Below are 20,739 nucleotides of genomic sequence, written 5' to 3' on the forward strand. Positions count from 1 at the left end.
TATGAATTTTACAAATACTTAAGTACCTATACCTTTTTTTCCAGATGGTGATTTAACAACTGTTGTTCATTATAAACAAAACAGTTCTTAAACTAGGATTAGCAAAAACATAACGTCTAAGAAAAAATATATGTATAGGTAATTTTATGTTTATTTTCACGTTTAAAAAAAAATAATACATACTTGGTTATAAAACATGTATTGTTATTTATTCTATAAGATCCACATATACAGCATACTCAACGAATTATGATAAAACTATGAAGTTGTTAATTTTTATATCAATTGTGCTACTTAATATAGTGCATACATACATATTATTGTTTCTCAAAACTTAAACTATACTAGAAAAAACCAGATTGTAAGTATTTGCACGACGCAAAAATAAAGTAAACAAATGCCGTATTGAAACAAATGATACTTTTCTACAAAAAAACTTTAAGCAGCCACTATTCTTATTCATTACATTTAACACACTTTCATACAAAAGTTACATTCATTTATACATTTTCCGTCACGCCCTCGAATGGTTGAAATCTGGAAAAAGGAATTACTATTATTATCCACTGCTTCTATATTAATCTTACAGATAGGAAAAATATTATATAGTACTTAAAATAAAACATACACAATCAAATCATGTATAGGTACTATCATTATCGTCCATATGGATCTACATCCCGCATCCGGATAAAAAGTCTAGGATACAAAGGACAGTCCAGCTTCCCAACAGAGAAATACTTTTTCAAAGAAGTTTTGGAGGCTTTAAGGGCACAAACAAAATATATTTTCCTCTTCTCTGTACTAAATTAAGAAGCTGAAGAGTTTGTTTGTTGGTGTTTTTGCTTGAATTTGCTAATCTCAGGCACTACTGGTCGGATTTGAAAAAATATTTCAGTGTTAGATAGTCTATTTATCGAGGAAGGCTATAAGCTTTTTATCCAGGTTCGTACATATTCCACGGGACGCGGGTGAAACTGCGGGAAAACGGCTGGTTATTAATATTTAGGACAGGTAAACAGTGACGCGACATACCGTGTCCTCGCCTCCTGCATCGCGTGTAAGTCATCCTGATGATGACAGCGAGAAGAGTGCCGTAAGCAAACCCGCAGGCTGTCATTACTATGACTGTTTCCAAAGAATACTGCTGAGCTGGCTTCTCTTTAACGTCTGGATCCGGGCTGAAATTGCACAACACATAAGACCCAACCGAAAAGTGCTAAAGTGGAGATCAAGGACTAGCAAGCGCAGCGTAGGACGGCCACCAACAAGATGGACAGTCGACCTTATAAAAGTCGCCGGAAGACGCTGGATGCAGGTCGCTTTCAATCAGTATATGTGGAGATCTTAAGGGGAAGCCTATGTTCAGCAGTGGACAAATAAATACTAAGAAAGTAAGTATAACTTACAAAAGTTAAATATGTACTTGTGTGATCCGGAAACCTTTTGCTTATAAATATAACAGTGATGATGGTAACTGCCTATGACCTATACCAAGTGTTGATTGGCCATTGGCTTCAGCAGTGGACTGCAATTGGCAGACGTGATGATGATGATAACAGTGCTATTGTATTTACTATTTACTTAAATACTTACTCATCAGCTTGTCTACTGTCAATATTGACCGTTTTATTTTTTGGCTGTTTTTTACGCTTGACTGGACCCTCTGTGGTAGAACCAGTTTTATTTGTTCCCATTCCTGTTGTTAAATTCTCTCCATTTAAATTATTTTGTGTAGAATTATTAGATCCTTTTCCCAACATTCCATTTTGCAAGCTTATTTCAGTATTATTTACATTTTTATTTCCGGATTTGTCTTCTGTATTTCCATTGATTCCATTTGGAATGTTTTGTGCATCATTGGGTAATATATTTCTATTTTTAGGAGAACTTACAGAGTTATTGTCAAAATTCTTATTTGAGCGATTAACCGTGCTATGTGACGTATGCTGTTTTAACTCTTTAAATTCATTTCCTGAATGCTCATTTGATAAATGTTGTTGTTTTTTTCTAAACTTGTCTAATGTTAGATTTGGTATGTTTTGTGGATTATTGAGTACTTCGTTTTCATTTCCAGGGTAACTTTTAGAATTCTGGGCTTTATTAGGCGGATTCATATTGTTACCATTATCTATAGATTCATTTATCAAATTTTGCTCTTCGTTAGTTGGCGTACCTTGCCGAGAGCTATTAGATAAATTATTTATTGCTTCAGTTCGCTCATTCACTATAGTATTTTCTTCTGTCTTACGTTCCAACTGATTGTTGGTTTTCTTTTTTTCTTTTTGCTCTACAAGTTGAACATTGACTTGTTTTTCAATGTTAATTGAATCTGGCGGGAAATTAGTCTTTATATTAATTGGTTGCATGCCAACAGTTGCATGTTCTTCGGTGTTCGGTAATTCTTCATTAACTCTATGAAGATCAACGATTACTGGCACTTTCTTATCTAATTTATTATCATCATCAATCCCTTCTTCTAAATCCCCCATCTCTTCAAACTTATCGTAGATTTCACTGCAATGTCACAAAAAAATATATTAAGAATATTAAAAATCAGTAATATTCAAATTTTATCTGTATTGTAATGTTTGTAAAGGTTTTACAAATATATAAGTACATACCCAATAGTCTCACACAATCTGTCCATTGCAGTTGTCCTGTAAATTATGTTAATATAAGATTAGTGTTCAATACTTAAACATGTGCTAAAATTTCAACAGGTTAAAGGCTATTTAATTATTTTTTGCATAAGTAGTAATTTGTATAAGTATAATTAACTTTGATCTTTGTTACGTAATTAATGGACTAAAGTACAATTCTAAGGAACTACTCCTTCCTACTACCTTCTGTGTATCCATAATTTCAACTCAATCAATCAGAAGTAATTTTAACATTTCTATAAAAAAATATGCTAGGGTTTATAACATACATATTATACTCACATCGTTGAACTCAAACCATGTAAGCCGTTATCAATTGTGCATTCCACCTGAAAATAAAACAAGATTATGTTTATTAATTCTACATCATCATACGCCTTTATACAAATACTACATATTAGATTTTTTGAACATCTTTAGATATGCAGTCGCTCCTTGTAAATCACTGGTATTCCCCTGCACCTCTTTAGACCAAAAATTGTTGGGAAAAGGCAAGGCAGATGATTTCTTCTGCTGCTGCGGTCACATGAAGCACATTTAACATTATTTTCAGCCATTTCATTACAATCTACGGTTTTTTTGATAACGGATTTAATTTTAAAATATTATTTTTCCTACGTTCTTACCAGATACTATATCCATTATTTGTTTGATTGTCAGAAAACCATTTTATAACTAAGCAGATTAGTAGTAAAACTATTGCAACTTACCGGGTTATCTGTCGATATCTGTTTGCTGTAAAAGAAAACGAATGTTTTAATAAATTGCAGGAAATTCCACTTTCCACTTCCACAATCTCAAAAGTCAGATTCTATTCAAATCGAGTAACACACCGCCCATTCATTATTTCTTTGGATGTCCCTTACCCCTCTATCCATCCATTTATTGTTTGTAACAGGTAAAAGGTAGTTTTTACAAGTTTCATTCAGGCCCAAAACCTTCCTCATAACATGATCTTCAGTCCATATTGTGATCTAATACTCATATATACTTTACCAGGTTCAGAACTATAAATTAGTCAGAAATATGATTAAATGATTATGTAACTTACTTGGAACAAGCACATATCGACACCACCAGCTTAACACTGAAAGAAAATGAATTTTGAAAATAAGCACATTCATAAAGGAATTTCATGAAGTCAACAATTAAATAATACATTTAAAAGTTATAACTTACACAGATTCAAGTTTCTCTCCAGAGTAACAGTGACGTTTATCTTTTTTGCACAGGAACTGCAAAAAACAAACATTGTTAGAAAATACATTTTGGTTATTGCACGAACTTCTCTTGCATTTTGAGAGTGAGTCGCGTCATTTAACTAAAGCAATAAAGTAAATTTTAAGCAAGTCTAAAAATATTAGTTATATAAATGAAAATTAAACTCACATATGATAGCTCGGGCGTTACATCTGTACTGGATTTTGGTTGCGTTGGTATGACATCTGGTGAAGACGTTGCAGGCACCTTTGGTTCACTCGTTGGAGGCACCTTCGGTTCACTCATTGGAGGCACCTTTGGTTCACTCGTTGGAGGCACCTTTGGTTCATTCGTTGGAAGCACCTTTGGTTCATTCATTGCAGGCACCTTTGGTTCATTGGTTGGAGGCTCCTTTGGTTCGTTCGTTACAGGCACCTTTGGTTCATTCGTTGTAGGCACCTTTGGTTCATTGGATGGAGGCACCTTTGATTCATTCGTTGGAGGAACATTTAGTTCCGACGTTGGAGGCACCTTTGGTTCATTCGTTGGAGGCACCTTTGGTTCATTCGTTGGAGGCACCTTTGGTTCATTCGTTGGAAGCACATTTAGTTCATTCTTTGGAGGCACCTCTGGTTCATTGGTTGGAGGCTCCTTTGGTTCGTTCGTTACAGGCACCTTTGGTTCATTCGTTGTAGGCACCTTTGGTTCATTGGATGGAGGCACCTTTGATTCATTCGTTGGAGGAACATTTAGTTCCGACGTTGGAGGCACCTTTGGTTCATTCGTTGGAGGCACCTTTGGTTCATTCGTTGGAGGCACCTTTGGTTCATTCGTTGGAAGCACATTTAGTTCATTCTTTGGAGGCACCTTTGGTTCATTCGTTGGAGGCGCCTTTGGTTCATTCGTTGGAGGCACCTTTGGTTCATTGGTTGGAGGAACATTTAGTTCTGACGTTGCAGGCACATTTAGTTCCGACGTTGGAGGCACCTTTGGTTCATTCGTTGGAGGAACCTTTGGTTCATTCGTTGGAGGCACATTTAGTTCATTCTTTGGAGGCACCTTTGGTTCATTCGTTGGAGGCGCCTTTGGTTCATTCGTTGGAGGCACCTTTGGTTCATTGGTTGGAGGAACATTTAGTTCCGACGTTGGAGGCACCTTTAGTTCATTCGTTGGAGGAATCTTTGGTTCATTCGTTGCAGGCACATTTAGTTCATTCTTTGGAGGCACCTCTGGTTCATTGGTTGGAGGAACATTTAGTTCTGACGTTGCAGGCACATTTAGTTCCGACGTTGGAGGCACCTTTGGTTCATTCGTTGGAGGAACCTTTGGTTCATTCTTTGGAGGCACCTTTGGTTCATTGGTTGGAGGAACATTTAGTTCTGACGTTGCAGGCACATTTAGTTCCGACGTTGGAGGCACCTTTGGTTCATTCGTTGGAGGAACCTTTGGTTCATTCGTTGGAGGAATCTTTGGTTCATTGGTTGGAGGCACCTTTGGTTCATTGGTTGGAGGAACATTTAGTTCTGACGTTGCAGGCACATTTAGTTCCGACGTTGGAGGCACCTTTGGTTCATTCGTTGGAGGAACCTTTGGTTCATTCGTTGGAGGCACATTTAGTTCATTCTTTGGAGGCACCTTTGGTTCATTCGTTGGAGGCGCCTTTGGTTCATTCGTTGGAGGAATCTTTGGTTCATTCGTTGCAGGCACATTTAGTTCATTCTTTGGAGGCACCTCTGGTTCATTGGTTGGAGGAACATTTAGTTCTGACGTTGGAGGAACCTTTGGTTCATTCTTTGGAGGCACCTTTGGTTCATTGGTTGGAGGAACATTTAGTTCTGACGTTGCAGGCACATTTAGTTCCGACGTTGGAGGCACGTTTGGTTCATTCGTTGGAGGAACCTTTGGTTCATTCGTTGGAGGCACCTTTGGTTCATTGGTTGGAGGAACATTTAGTTCTGACGTTGCAGGCACATTTAGTTCCGACGTTGGAGGCACCTTTGGTTCATTCGTTGGAGGAACCTTTGGTTCATTCTTTGGAGGCACCTTTGGTTCATTCATTGCAGGCACCTTTGGTTCATTCGTTGGAGGCACATTTAGTTCTGACGGTGCAGGCACATTAAGTTCCGATGTTGGAGGTACCTTAGGTTCATTCATTGCAGGCACCTTTGGATCAATCGTTTCAGGCCCCTCTGGTTCATTCGTTGCAGGCACATTTGGTTCATTTGTTGGAGGCACCTTTGGTTCATTTGTTGGAGGCACCTTTGGTTCATTCGTTGGAGGCACCTTTGGTTCATTTGTTGGAGGCACCTTTGGTTCATTTGTTGGAGGCACCTTTGGTTCATTCGTTGCAGGCACCTTTGGTTCATTCGTTGTAGGCACATTCAGTTCTGAAGTTGCAGGCACATTTAGTTCCGACGTTGGAGGCACCTTTGGTTCATTCGTTGGAGGCACATTTAGTTCTGAAGTAGCAGGCACATTTAGTTCTGACGTTGCAGGCACCTTCGGTTCGTTTATTGGAGGCACATTCGGTTCTGACGTTGGAGGTACCTTTGGTTCATTCGTTAGAGGCACCTTTGGTTCATTCGTTGGAGGCACATTTAGTTCTAACGTTGGAGGCACATTCAGTTCTGACGTTGGAGGCACATTTAGTTCTGACGTTGAAGGCACCTTTGGTTCATTCGTTGGAGGCACCTTTGGTTCATTCGTTAGAGGAATCTTTGGTTCATTCATTACAGGCACCTTTGGTTCATTCGTTGGAGGCACCTTTAGTTCATTCGTTGGAGGAATCTTTGGTTCATTCGTTGCAGGCACATTTAGTTCATTCTTTGGAGGCACCTTTGGTTCATTCTTTGGAGGCACCTTTGGTTCATTCATTGCAGGCACCTTTGGTTCATTCGTTGGAGGCACATTTAGTTCTGACGGTGCAGGCACATTAAGTTCCGATGTTGGAGGTACCTTAGGTTCATTCATTGCAGGCACCTTTGGATCAATCGTTTCAGGCCCCTCTGGTTCATTCGTTGCAGGCACATTTGGTTCATTTGTTGGAGGCACCTTTGGTTCATTTGTTGGAGGCACCTTTGGTTCATTCGTTGGAGGCACCTTTGGTTCATTTGTTGGAGGCACCTTTGGTTCATTTGTTGGAGGCACCTTTGGTTCATTCGTTGCAGGCACCTTTGGTTCATTCGTTGTAGGCACATTCAGTTCTGAAGTTGCAGGCACATTTAGTTCCGACGTTGGAGGCACCTTTGGTTCATTCGTTGGAGGCACATTTAGTTCTGAAGTAGCAGGCACATTTAGTTCTAACGTTGGAGGTACCTTAGGTTCATTCATTACAGGCACCTTTGGTTCATTCGTTGGAGGCACCTTTGGTTCATTCGTTGGAGGCACCTTTGGTTCATTCGTTGTAGGCACATTCAGTTCTGACGTTGGAGGCACATTTAGTTCTGACGTTGAAGGCACCTTTGGTTCATTCGTTGGAGGCACCTTTGGTTCATTCGTTAGAGGAATCTTTGGTTCATTCATTGGAGGAACCTTTGATTTATTCGTTGGAGGCACATTTAGTTCTGAAGTAGCAGGCACATTTAGTTCTGACGTTGCAGGCACCTTCGGTTCGTTTATTGGAGGCACCTTTAGTTCATTCGTTGGAGGAATCTTTGGTTCATTCATTGGAGGAACCTTTGGTTCATTCGTTGGAGGCACCTTTGGTTCATTCGTTGGAGGCACATTTAGTTCTGACGGTGCAGGCACATTAAGTTCCGATGTTGGAGGTACCTTAGGTTCATTCATGGCAGGCACCTTTGGATCAATCGTTTCAGGCCCCTCTGGTTCATTCGTTGCAGGCACATTTGGTTCATTTGTTGGAGGCACCTTTGGTTCATTTGTTGGAGGCACCTTTGGTTCATTCGTTGGAGGCACCTTTGGTTCATTTGTTGGAGGCACCTTTGGTTCATTTGTTGGAGGCACCTTTGGTTCATTCGTTGCAGGCACCTTTGGTTCATTCGTTGTAGGCACATTCAGTTCTGAAGTTGCAGGCACATTTAGTTCCGACGTTGGAGGCACCTTTGGTTCATTCGTTGGAGGCACATTTAGTTCTGAAGTAGCAGGCACATTTAGTTCTGACGTTGCAGGCACCTTCGGTTCGTTTATTGGAGGCACATTCGGTTCTGACGTTGGAGGTACCTTTGGTTCATTCGTTAGAGGCACCTTTGGTTCATTCGTTGGAGGCACATTTAGTTCTAACGTTGGAGGCACATTCAGTTCTGACGTTGAAGGCACCTTTGGTTCATTCGTTGGAGGCACCTTTGGTTCATTCGTTGGAGGAACCTTTGGTTCATTCTTTGGAGGCACCTTTGGTTCATTCATTGCAGGCACCTTTGGTTCATTCGTTGGAGGCACATTTAGTTCTGACGGTGCAGGCACATTAAGTTCCGATGTTGGAGGTACCTTAGGTTCATTCATTGCAGGCACCTTTGGATCAATCGTTTCAGGCCCCTCTGGTTCATTCGTTGCAGGCACATTTGGTTCATTTGTTGGAGGCACCTTTGGTTCATTTGTTGGAGGCACCTTTGGTTCATTCGTTGGAGGCACCTTTGGTTCATTTGTTGGAGGCACCTTTGGTTCATTTGTTGGAGGCACCTTTGGTTCATTCGTTGCAGGCACCTTTGGTTCATTCGTTGTAGGCACATTCAGTTCTGAAGTTGCAGGCACATTTAGTTCCGACGTTGGAGGCACCTTTGGTTCATTCGTTGGAGGCACATTTAGTTCTGAAGTAGCAGGCACATTTAGTTCTGACGTTGCAGGTACCTTCGGTTCGTTTATTGGAGGCACATTCGGTTCTGACGTTGGAGGTACCTTTGGTTCATTCGTTAGAGGCACCTTTGGTTCATTCGTTGGAGGCACATTTAGTTCTAACGTTGGAGGTACCTTGGGTTCATTCATTACAGGCACCTTTGGTTCATTCGTTGGAGGCACCTTTGGTTCATTCGTTGGAGGCACCTTTGGTTCATTCGTTGTAGGCACATTCAGTTCTGACGTTGGAGGCACATTTAGTTCTGACGTTGAAGGCACCTTTGGTTCATTCGTTGGAGGCACCTTTGGTTCATTCGTTAGAGGAATCTTTGGTTCATTCATTGGAGGAACCTTTGATTTATTCGTTGGAGGCACATTTAGTTCTGAAGTAGCAGGCACATTTAGTTCTGACGTTGCAGGCACCTTCGGTTCGTTTATTGGAGGCACCTTTAGTTCATTCGTTGGAGGAATCTTTGGTTCATTCATTGGAGGAACCTTTGGTTCATTCGTTGGAGGCACCTTTGGTTCATTCGTTGGAGGCACCTTTAGTTCATTTGTTGGAGGCACCTTTGGTTCATTCATTGCAGGCACCTTTGGTTCATTCGTTGGAGGCACCTTTGGTTCATTTGTTGGAGGCACCTTTGGTTTATTTGTTGGAGGCACTTTCGGTTCACTTGTTGGAGGCTCCTTTGGTTCATTCGTTGGAGGCTTCTTTGGTTCATTCGTTAGAGGCACCTTTGGTTCATTCGTTGGAGGCACCTTTGGTTCATTCGTTGGAGGCTCCTTTGGTTCATTCGTTAGAGGCACCTTTGATTCATTCGTTGGAGGCACCTTTGATTTATTTGTTGGAGTCACATTTAGTTCTGAAGTTGCAGGCACATTTAGTTCATTCTTTGGAGGCACCATTGGTTCATTCTTTGGAGGCACCTTTGGTTCATTCATTGCAGGCACCTTTGGTTCATTCGTTGGAGGCACATTTAGTTCATTCTTTGGAGGCACCTTTGGTTCATTGGTTGGAGGAACATTTAGTTCTGACGTTGCAGGCACATTAAGTTCCGACGTTGGAGGCGCCTTTGGTTCATTCGTTGGAGGCACCTTTGGTTCATTTGTAGGAGGCACCTTTGGTTCATTTGTTGGAGGCACCTTTGGTTCATTCTTTGGAGGCACCTTTGGTTCATTGGTTGGAGGAACATTTAGTTCTGACGTTGCAGGCACATTTAGTTCCGACGTTGGAGGCACCTTTGGTTCATTCGTTGGAGGCACCTTTGGTTCATTTGTTGGAGGCACCTTTGGTTTATTTGTTGGAGGCACTTTCGGTTCACTTGTTGGAGGCTCCTTTGGTTCATTCGTTGGAGGCTCCTTTGGTTCATTCGTTAGAGGCACCTTTGGTTCATTCATTGCAGGCACCTTTGGTTCATTCGTTGGAGGCACATTTAGTTCATTCTTTGGAGGCACCATTGGTTTATTCTTTGGAGAAACCTTTGGTTCATTCATTGCAGGCACCTTTGGTTCATTGGTTGGAGGAACATTTAGTTCTGACGTTGCAGGCACATTAAGTTCCGACGTTGGAGGCGCCTTTGGTTCATTCGTTGGAGGCACCTTTGGTTCATTTGTTGGAGGCACCTTTGGTTCATTCGTTGGAGGCACCTTTGGTTCATTTGTTGGAGGCACCTTTGGTTCATTTGTTGGAGGCACCTTTGGTTCATTCGTTGCAGGCACCTTTGGTTCATTCGTTGTAGGCACATTCAGTTCTGAAGTTGCAGGCACATTTAGTTCCGACGTTGGAGGCACCTTTGGTTCATTCGTTGGAGGCACATTTAGTTCTGAAGTAGCAGGCACATTTAGTTCTGACGTTGCAGGCACCTTCGGTTCGTTTATTGGAGGCACATTCGGTTCTGACGTTGGAGGTACCTTTGGTTCATTCGTTAGAGGCACCTTTGGTTCATTCGTTGGAGGCACATTTAGTTCTAACGTTGGAGGTACCTTGGGTTCATTCATTACAGGCACCTTTGGTTCATTCGTTGGAGGCACCTTTGGTTCATTCGTTGGAGGCACCTTTGGTTCATTCGTTGTAGGCACATTCAGTTCTGACGTTGGAGGCACATTTAGTTCTGACGTTGATGGCACCTTTGGTTCATTCGTTGGAGGCACCTTTGGTTCATTCGTTAGAGGAATCTTTGGTTCATTCATTGGAGGAACCTTTGATTTATTCGTTGGAGGCACATTTAGTTCTGAAGTAGCAGGCACATTTAGTTCTGACGTTGCAGGCACCTTCGGTTCGTTTATTGGAGGCACCTTTAGTTCATTCGTTGGAGGAATCTTTGGTTCATTCATTGGAGGAACCTTTGGTTCATTCGTTGGAGGCACCTTTGGTTCATTCGTTGGAGGCACCTTTAGTTCATTTGTTGGAGGCACCTTTGGTTCATTCATTGCAGGCACCTTTGGTTCATTCGTTGGAGGCACCTTTGGTTCATTTGTTGGAGGCACCTTTGGTTTATTTGTTGGAGGCACTTTCGGTTCACTTGTTGGAGGCTCCTTTGGTTCATTCGTTGGAGGCTTCTTTGGTTCATTCGTTAGAGGCACCTTTGGTTCATTTGTTGGAGGCACCTTTGGTTCATTCGTTGGAGGCTCCTTTGGTTCATTCGTTAGAGGCACCTTTGATTCATTCGTTGGAGGCACCTTTGATTTATTTGTTGGAGTCACATTTAGTTCTGAAGTTGCAGGCACATTTAGTTCATTCTTTGGAGGCACCATTGGTTCATTCTTTGGAGGCACCTTTGGTTCATTCATTGCAGGCACCTTTGGTTCATTCGTTGGAGGCACATTTAGTTCATTCTTTGGAGGCACCTTTGGTTCATTGGTTGGAGGAACATTTAGTTCTGACGTTGCAGGCACATTAAGTTCCGACGTTGGAGGCGCCTTTGGTTCATTCGTTGGAGGCACCTTTGGTTCATTTGTAGGAGGCACCTTTGGTTCATTTGTTGGAGGCACCTTTGGTTCATTCTTTGGAGGCACCTTTGGTTCATTGGTTGGAGGAACATTTAGTTCTGACGTTGCAGGCACATTTAGTTCCGACGTTGGAGGCACCTTTGGTTCATTCGTTGGAGGCACCTTTGGTTCATTTGTTGGAGGCACCTTTGGTTTATTTGTTGGAGGCACTTTCGGTTCACTTGTTGGAGGCTCCTTTGGTTCATTCGTTGGAGGCTCCTTTGGTTCATTCGTTAGAGGCACCTTTGGTTCATTCATTGCAGGCACCTTTGGTTCATTCGTTGGAGGCACATTTAGTTCATTCTTTGGAGGCACCATTGGTTTATTCTTTGGAGAAACCTTTGGTTCATTCATTGCAGGCACCTTTGGTTCATTCGTTGGAGGCACCTTTGGTTCATTTGTTGGAGGCACCTGTGGTTCATTCGTTGGAGGCACCTTTGATTTATTCGTTGGAGGCACATTTAGTTCTGAAGTTGCAGGCACCTTTGGTTCATTCGTTGGAGGAACCTTTGGTTCATTCGTTGGAGGCACCTTTGATTCATTCGTGAGAGGCACATTTAGTTCATTCTTTGGAGGCACCTTTGGTTCATTCGTTGGAGGCACCTTTGGTTCATTGGTTGGAGGAACATTTAGTTCCGACGTTGGAGGCACATTTAGTTCTGACGTCGGAGGCACCTTTGGTTCATTCGTTGGAGGAACCTTTGGTTCATTCTTTGGAGGCACTTTTGATTCATTCGTGAGAGGCACATTTAGTTCATTCTTTGGAGGCACCTTTGGTTCATTCGTTGGAGGCACCTTTGGTTCATTGGTTGGAGGAACATTTAGTTCATTCTTTGGAGGCACCATTGGTTCATTCTTTGGAGGCACCTTTGGTTCATTCATTGCAGGCACCTTTGGTTCATTCGTTGGAGGCACATTTAGTTCATTCTTTGGAGGCACCATTGGTTCATTCTTTGGAGGCACCTTTGGTTCATTCATTGCAGGCACCTTTGGTTCATTCGTTGGAGGCACCTTTTGTTCATTCGTTAGAGGCACCTTTGATTTATTCGTTGGAGGCACATTTAGTTCTGAAGTTGCAGACACATTTAGTTCTGACGTTGCAGGCACCTTTGGTTCATTCGTTGGAGGAATCTTTGGTTCATTCGTTGGAGGCTCCTTTGGTTCATTCGTTGGAGGCATCTTTGGTTCTGACGTTGGTTCTGGCTCAATTTTTGGTTTGTGCTTGTGTGCTTCAACTATTGGTTTTAATATACTGCCAAAATGGAAGTTATTTTTAATTTCAGTTTTTAGTTAATTGTATATTTTTGTCTAAGTGATCAATTAAATACTTACGTAGGAGTAAGAGCCTTGCAAAACTCCTTCATATTATGTAACCTGCAATAAGATATATTATATTACATACGTAACCGTCTTCCTGAGGCAGCGGCTGTCATTTGAATATCTTTTGAAGTCAACGGGAAATCGGAAGAACAAAACCTTTTAATCGTCAGTTTAACACTTGTCTAAAAAAATTACAGATTTTGACGTTGAAATGAGGTCCATTTTGCAGCCACACTTTTTTTAGACAAGTGTTTGACACATGTTTAAGTTTTTGTAGTAAGACCAAGAAAGTCTAACACCCAGTTTTCACAGCCACCTGGGCTGCCCGGGTAATTGGGTCGACGAAGTCAGATAGGCAGTCGTTCCACGTAAAACGTTGGTACTAAGCTGCTTCCGGTAAGACTGGAAGCCGTGATACCGTGAGAACAGAAGTTAGTGAAGTTTAGCAAAAGAATAATATTTTAAAGCAGTCTAGCTAAGAAATGTATGAAATATTATCATTCCAAACTCGAGTTTGATTATTCTTTGGCAATGATTTTTTATAGTACAGATATGTTACCTTCATGTAATTGCAGTTTTCAATCTGTTCCGCGCAATCGAAATGACAACTTTTACTGATGAGTAAAACAAAAGATGCGTAAAAGCACGCAAATGAAAGAGATAGTTTTATTGTTTTAGTCATTGCGCTTCAAATGTTTACTAGTTCATTACTAACTACTAAACGTCCTAATTGGGTGGTATTTGAGTCTTCACAACGCGCGCGCTTGTAACAAATCATTGTTCTTTGGTAAATAAATCAACATTTTTAACACGCTTATATTTGCTTCACTTGTAACTATCTATTCTTATTCTTTATTGCACACTTAACAATACATAATAAAATAATAAAGACAGTTTATGTACAATGGCGAGCTTAACCCAGAATTGGGTTCTCTTACAGCCAACCTTAAAGCCATGGAGAGATTTGATAGTGGTAGGGTAGATTAAAAAGTGCACAACAAACATTGATTACTAAACAAAAATATCTAATAACAATATACTAAACATATATATGTAGTAAAACTACACAATACATAAACATAAAACATATAAAATATATATAGGTATATCGGGTGTGTCGTTCATAATCACATTAAATGAAATGCGTTAATATACTGGTTAATATATGTCGATTAACACAAAGAAAAAAGAAAAATACGTAAAAATAAAAAAAAATGAATTTTTCAAAGAAAGTAAATAGGATAAAAATGTGCGAAAATTAGAACACCATATAAAAGTCAATCATTCTATTCTTTTCTAATTTTTGTTTCTGGCAATCAATGCCGTCGATGTTGATGTCGACGATTCTGCCACTGACAAGTGATATGAGAAGCAAGTAGGTATATATTATTGTAAAATGTAAGAAAGAAATAAAACTTAAGAAGAAAAAAAAAAGAAATTGCTTTCTCTTCTTGTAGGACTACAAACAACTGAAATTCTCCCTTGAAAACTGACAGCTGTCAACTGTTCAAAACATTCGATACTCCTAACTTTATCCCTGCTTTACGCATGATGTTGTAAATTCTGTGGTTAAACCACTGAATGGATTAGGTTAGTTTTTTTACAATTCGCCATAGAATATCATAAAGTATATGTGATAGGATTTAATGTGATTGTGAACGACACACCCTGTATACATATATGTATATACATAAGAATATAAATGTCATTCATGTTGATAAATGGGAAATAATAAGTGTAGCCACAAAATTATTTATTGGACACATCATTAAACTTCTAATTTTATAACTAAGCAACGAGGAAATGACATAGCCTCTAATAAACTAATTCGTCTTTTTTACAACGCCATCTACTAGAAAGCTTCAATAAAAGATCATCAATTATTGTAACTTGTCCTTCTTATATACATTGTCATCTAATTTACTAACTCGGCCTCATTTTTCCAAAAACGAGCCAAGAAAAACGAGATGAACGTTTTTCTTGGCTCGTTTTTTTTTTGATGGTAGAATTTAATTTGGATTCATTTTATTTAGCATATTGCCATTTATAACCTTCAATCAAAAAACATTGTATTAAAAATTGAAGTTAGTGACGAAAACGAATCGCTGCAAAACCGAGTCCGCGTAGGCGCGGAGGGGCGAGGCGGCCTGAAAACCGTGAAAACCATCTGCGACGATAAGCTCGCGTGGGACCGCCGGAGCCCCGCAGCGTCGGAGCCGTGACAGAAGCCATGCTTGCTGCATGTTGCATGCTTACTTCCATGCTGGGTCAATTAATATGGGATGTGTTATATTTTAAACAAAAAACGCAGTAGGTACGAGTTAAAAAATTAGAAGCTAAATAAATATTTTTGTGATGTCACTTAATAGTATTTAAGAAGTTTACTGTTAGAATGCATGCTACAAAAGATGCAAAAAAATAACCATCATGCTGAGTTGTATTTAGAGTGGAAGATAACTCGTGGCTAAGATAGTATTATTTAGATGCTCGACGCTTTATTAATTGTGGCTGACTTAGTAATTTAGAAGGCAACATACATTTTTGGGGGCGAATAATGATATTAAAAAGAAGCCTCTTTAATAGGGTAGTGTCCAGGGTCGAAATAATGAAATAATATTTAGTCCGCTTTTTAGATAATCAAAAAATATTGGATACGTATTTTTTCTTTTTTTAATTAAACATAAAATGACAAAGATAATACACTTCAAAAATTAGGAGTGGGGGCCTTTTACGTCACAGTGTCCTGAAAATTGTAGCAACTTGTGACGTCACACTCAACTTTAACACGCTATATCTTAACAAGTTCTGATCCAATTTAAAAAAGAAAAAATACGTATCGCTTAATTTTGGACAATCTACAAGACGGACTAATTATTATTTTTTAGGAAACTAGCCTATTAGCACCCTTGATAAATAGTATTCCCTTACTCGCCTCTTGAATGCACCCAACGATGGGCTTTCGCGTATCGTATGTGGAAGGGAATTCCACAGTCTCACAGCACGAACAGAGAACGATCCATCATAGCGGCTCGTAGTGTGGGAAGGGACACGAAGAAGGAGAGATGAGGAAGTGCGACAAGGTTTGCCTCTCGGAACAAGAAACTCAAAACGTTCCCGAAGATATCTTGGTGAGCGGTATCTATGTCCTATGTTTGTAAGAAAATCTTAGAATCTTAATTTGACACACTTCCCGTTTTTCGATTAGGATGTTAGTACACGCCCTGAGTTCTAATGACATCCAATCCAAAATTTTAGAACGTGTTTTTAGTTTTTACAATTTTTTTTCGAATGTCAAAACAAAAGAAGGCTGTCGTTGTTTACTGTGGTTCTCAAATGTCTCACTGTTTCCCACTTATGGTCTGACTGATTTCAGTTGACAATTCTGTCAGACAGACAGTATAAAACTGCTGTTTTGTGTTGAAAAATTGACATATGTCAGTATCCTATATTATGTGTTTTTGAAAATAAAAATGGCGGATTTACAGGGAAATTATTCAGGGTGTTATAGAAAAGAATTTAAAATGAGTCAGTTAACAATATTTTCACTGACTTCCTAACTCCAAGGATGTTTTCTGAATTCGAATGTTTATAATTTTTTGCGCATATCTGTAGTTTGCGAACCAATTTTAAAACTTACTTGTTTGGGGATTCTAATGTGATCAGATCTTTAACCCTGTATCATCAGTCAAATCAGAAGAATCCGTATAGATAGAATATAGATTTAGAGAGGATAATGAAACCTTGAGAAACTGAGGGCAAATCTCGAAAATTGTAGGCATACATCGAGTGAGATATTGACCGCATCATTATTAAGCCAGGATGTGGTTCTTAGCCATTTACAATTAAAATAACACGTTTTGCCAAGTAACTTAATGGGGTTTTTTTCCTTATCAAACTATTTTGAGCAAAACAAGTTCATGTTTTCTAGTTCATTTTTATCAGAGCATTTTTTGTAATCGTGAGCGGTAGGTATTAGTTAATAATTTAAATTAAATTTTTAATAATATCAGTCGTTTCCTTAAAAATGTTCAATTACTATGAATTATTTTCCATGTATCCAATTATTACTAACACAAATTAAGCCTATTTTTTTACAATATTCATCAATGTTATTATTTTTTTATTATTACCCAGCCCTAGTTTAAAAACAAGGTAGTTAGTAGCCTACCTATCTACTTCCTGTGTATATACAAAAAGTACGAGGAAATATTAATCAACTTTTTAATTTTTTGGGTCCCTCACTCAAAACGTCTGTCACTAGGCTTTTTTCAAATCGATAGAGTAGTTTCGGAGCCAAAACTAATAACCGAAATATTGTTTGTACCGTAAAACAAAGTTTTATGAATACTACAGACAGTAGAATAGATATAAATGAATACTCACATTTCTTCAGTATAAGAATTTTCTATTTTTGATTCGTCTACCAAGCACTCAGTCTGAAACAGAGAAACACCCTTAGTTAATAATATTATCACATTTCACATTCATCAAACCACTGTAGTGTAACTCTGGGTAGTTAAGAACTTGTAATTTCCGAGTATTATTGAAACTTAAAAATATTAATAACCAAAGTCACAGTCAATTTTTTTATGTCAAATAGACCTATAAAAGCTCTTTCGAAACGTCACACTAGTTGCACGGTTCCAAAGAGTTGGTCTCATGGAGAAGAACCGGCAAGAAACTCCATGGACACTCTTTTTAAAAGAAAATTAAATTAATTACAATAGTTTTCTATTTATTCCTGAGAACTTTATGCAATGCAAATTGAGCTAAAAGTATATTAATAAATCATACAAATAGCATAGGCACTATGCTGGATGACACAACGTTCCGCATCGCTACATGCTTACGGTTAGGCGCTCCCTGTGTTGCTCCGCATCGCTGCCATTGCGGTGAAGCCGTCGACAGCCTCGGGCACCATGGTCTGTCATGGTCTGTGTTTATTTATATTTTTTGACGTTCATAAGTGCTTGTGAAAGCCTAAATGAAATAAATGATTTGACTTTGACTTTGTCGTGCTGCAGAAGTGCTGGTCGTATTGCACGGCATGCCAGCATTAAAGACATTATCCGTGCTCTCTCCACCGCCGGCGTACCAGCCGTGTTAGAGCCTAATGGACTGGTACGTGACGATGGAAAGAGGCCAGATGGTATGAAGTTGTTGCCATGGAAGTTGGGTAGGCCTTTGGTGTGGGATGCAACGTGCGTCGACACCCTGGCGCCATCGCATCTTCCCTGCACGGCAGGTCATGCTGGTGCGGCTGCTGCTTCTGCAGAGACCACCAAGCGGCGCAATTATAGTAACCTTATTGGGAACTATACTTTTGAGCCGTTTGGGGTCGAAACGCTCGGACCGTGGGGCCCGAGTTCGCGGTTACTTTACAAGGACATCGCGAAAAGGCTTGTCGACGCTTCGCGTGACCAGAGGGCTGGCTTATTCTTTAGACAAAGAATTAGCATTGCCATTCAACGTGGCAATGCAGCCAGTCTTCTGGGCACGTTTCCGGAGGACAGTGATGCCTGATTGATGCTCTTTTGTATTATGTTTTATGTTTGTATATATTTTGTATATAGTATTTTATTTTTGTATAAAGATAAGTAGTTTAAGTTTGTACATTGTAGAATTATATAAATAATGTCAACATTAAAAAAAAAAGAACTGAATGTTTGACATACTTACAGGTTTATCACTACCATCGTTGTATCTGAAATAAATGAAAACAAATAAGGATCAATTGAAAATGTTAGTTAAAATTCAAATAAGCATCAATTTAAGTCTACCGGCACACTGCACACAGTCGGTCGACGTTGGCCCGATAGTTGGAAAAAGATCAGAAAATCAAACACAACCCGTCTTACCACAAAAACTTTTAAACGTCAGTTTAAGACTTGTCTAAAAAAATGACAGATGACGTTGACATATGGTTCATTTTGCAGCCAGAATTTTTTTAGGCAAGTGTAAAACAGATGTTTAAGTTTTTGTAGTAAGGCCAAAAATACATTTCGTACTCATCAAGCTCCCGATCGGCCGATGAAAAAGTCGTGCGGGGATACACTCAATTCAATCAAATGTTAAAATGCTTGCTATTAAGGTTTATAACTTACATGGTGCATTTACAGTATTGGATAGTCTCTTCGATGACGGAACCTCTGTAAAGAAAAAAGTACAATTTGAGTGTTAAGAACAATTTTAGTACTTATTTAAAAAATCTGATCGGTAAATCCAGATTACCATATTTTGGGTAGGGATGGTTCTGGAAGAACTGATGCTCTTCACCGAAGTTGAGGCCTATATTTTATCCCCATATTGTATTGTATTATGCTCTCATTATTTTTTTTATCTGAGCATAGTTTATAGAATCGTTCATGGAATATGGGTTTGTCATGGACTAGAAACAGCCACTGCTATCAAAGTAGCCGTCGGGTTGGTGGCTTAACACCAGACCCACGTGACTCCTGACTCCTTGCATCAGACAGTACTTACCCTGGCGTAGAACGTTTCACAGCTGCACATTGACCGGAGTGTATATTGTGGACCTGGGTCAATTACAAACAATTATTTAGGTGGAAATAATAACTGTTAGAGATATCGATAATATCTCTAATATAGAAAGAAGAAAAAAATTAAAAATATCTTGCTGGGGCTGCGGGAGTGTCGAAAGAGTTACCGCGGCCCTGGCATAGAAAGAGCTGCAAAATGAAACATGGTGGGTTTAGTCAGTATCTAACAGGCACTCACGCTGCGCCCACAGCGGCAGGATCATGATGATCTACCACCAAAAAAAGTGGTTCTAATATGTAGTAGGTCACCTCGCCCCTCTTCTGGCAAGCGTGGTCTTCACGTTATAAATGACTCTTCCCTGTGTCAAGCGTGCAAGGCAATGCCACGTGCGTAGTAATACATATTTATAGTGCACAAGTATTTGCGCACTCACAATTTCCTCATCATAGCCCGATGGGACGGTAATCATACACGACCGGAGAGAGATTTTACGGGTGTATCAATCTCCAACTTCCAGGCACCGAGCTGCTTTATGAAAGTTTCTAAAACCCACAAATCTATTTCGGTCCGACCCGGGAATCGAACCCGAGACCTCGTACACAGCAACCGTGCTTTCGGCGACTAGACCAACAAGGCGGTTATATTACATATATCCATGTTATGTACGCAGATTGTATTTATCTAGAATGAATACCAAGAAGTGTCGTGTTGTCCTGAACCCAGTCTTAGACTAGGCTAGTTAGACTGTCGCCCCATTTTAATCACTGGTAGAAGAAGATGAAAGACAAATTAAATTAATCATTAAATGCTGATGAAGCAAAAAACTAATGAAAAAATATTAAAAGTATTTTAGAAATTAAAATACTTACCAATATAAAAATTAAAAAATAATTAACTAGGTACATTCTGAAGAAATGACCACCGTTACGGGTGGCTGAAAAATGAGTCTCTATCCTAGTTAAGCGGTGTTCGGTCGAATGACTAATGACCAATATATGGAATATTTTTTTCGTATGCTAAAATGATTAGAAGGTTTGGATTTCCTCATAGGTTTTTTTTTGATAAGAGTAAATTTTTCTATAAGTTTTTCTGGTCTAGGTACAATCAGCAAAAAAATTTCATGACACTGATCGGCTAGATAATGTTAAGACCGAAATTATGGGCGATTACAACAATTATAATAAATACATCCTTATTATACTCGTAACTATACATTATTACTTTAAATAATTAAAAAAGAAAACATACAAGAAATCAGCATATTAAGTAGAGTTAAATG

At 39.5% G+C, this 20,739-nt stretch overlaps 1 protein-coding gene across 1 annotated transcript; it reads right to left on the minus strand.

The window, feature by feature from the left end:
• Positions 1–133: 133 nt before the first annotated feature.
• On the minus strand, positions 134–20,426 carry LOC135117657 (mucin-2-like). Its single transcript, XM_064037276.1, has 18 exons — positions 20,330–20,426; positions 19,443–19,495; positions 19,064–19,108; positions 18,639–18,663; positions 17,343–17,395; positions 12,972–13,013; positions 11,091–12,891; positions 10,347–11,042; positions 4,779–10,298; positions 4,053–4,730; positions 3,843–3,898; positions 3,715–3,750; positions 3,374–3,398; positions 2,946–2,992; positions 2,625–2,660; positions 1,597–2,517; positions 1,036–1,181; positions 134–537 (listed from the first exon to the last, which is right to left on the minus strand). Exons 1-18 carry the CDS (start codon positions 20,363–20,365, stop codon positions 515–517), a joined length of 10,239 nt encoding a protein of 3,412 aa, XP_063893346.1. The 5' UTR covers positions 20,366–20,426; the 3' UTR covers positions 134–514.
• Between the last annotated feature and the right edge of the window lie 313 nt (positions 20,427–20,739).

The sequence above is a fragment of the Helicoverpa armigera genome, chromosome 12 (assembly GCF_030705265.1).
Source record: "Helicoverpa armigera isolate CAAS_96S chromosome 12, ASM3070526v1, whole genome shotgun sequence".
Classification (NCBI taxonomy): domain Eukaryota; kingdom Metazoa; phylum Arthropoda; class Insecta; order Lepidoptera; family Noctuidae; genus Helicoverpa; species Helicoverpa armigera.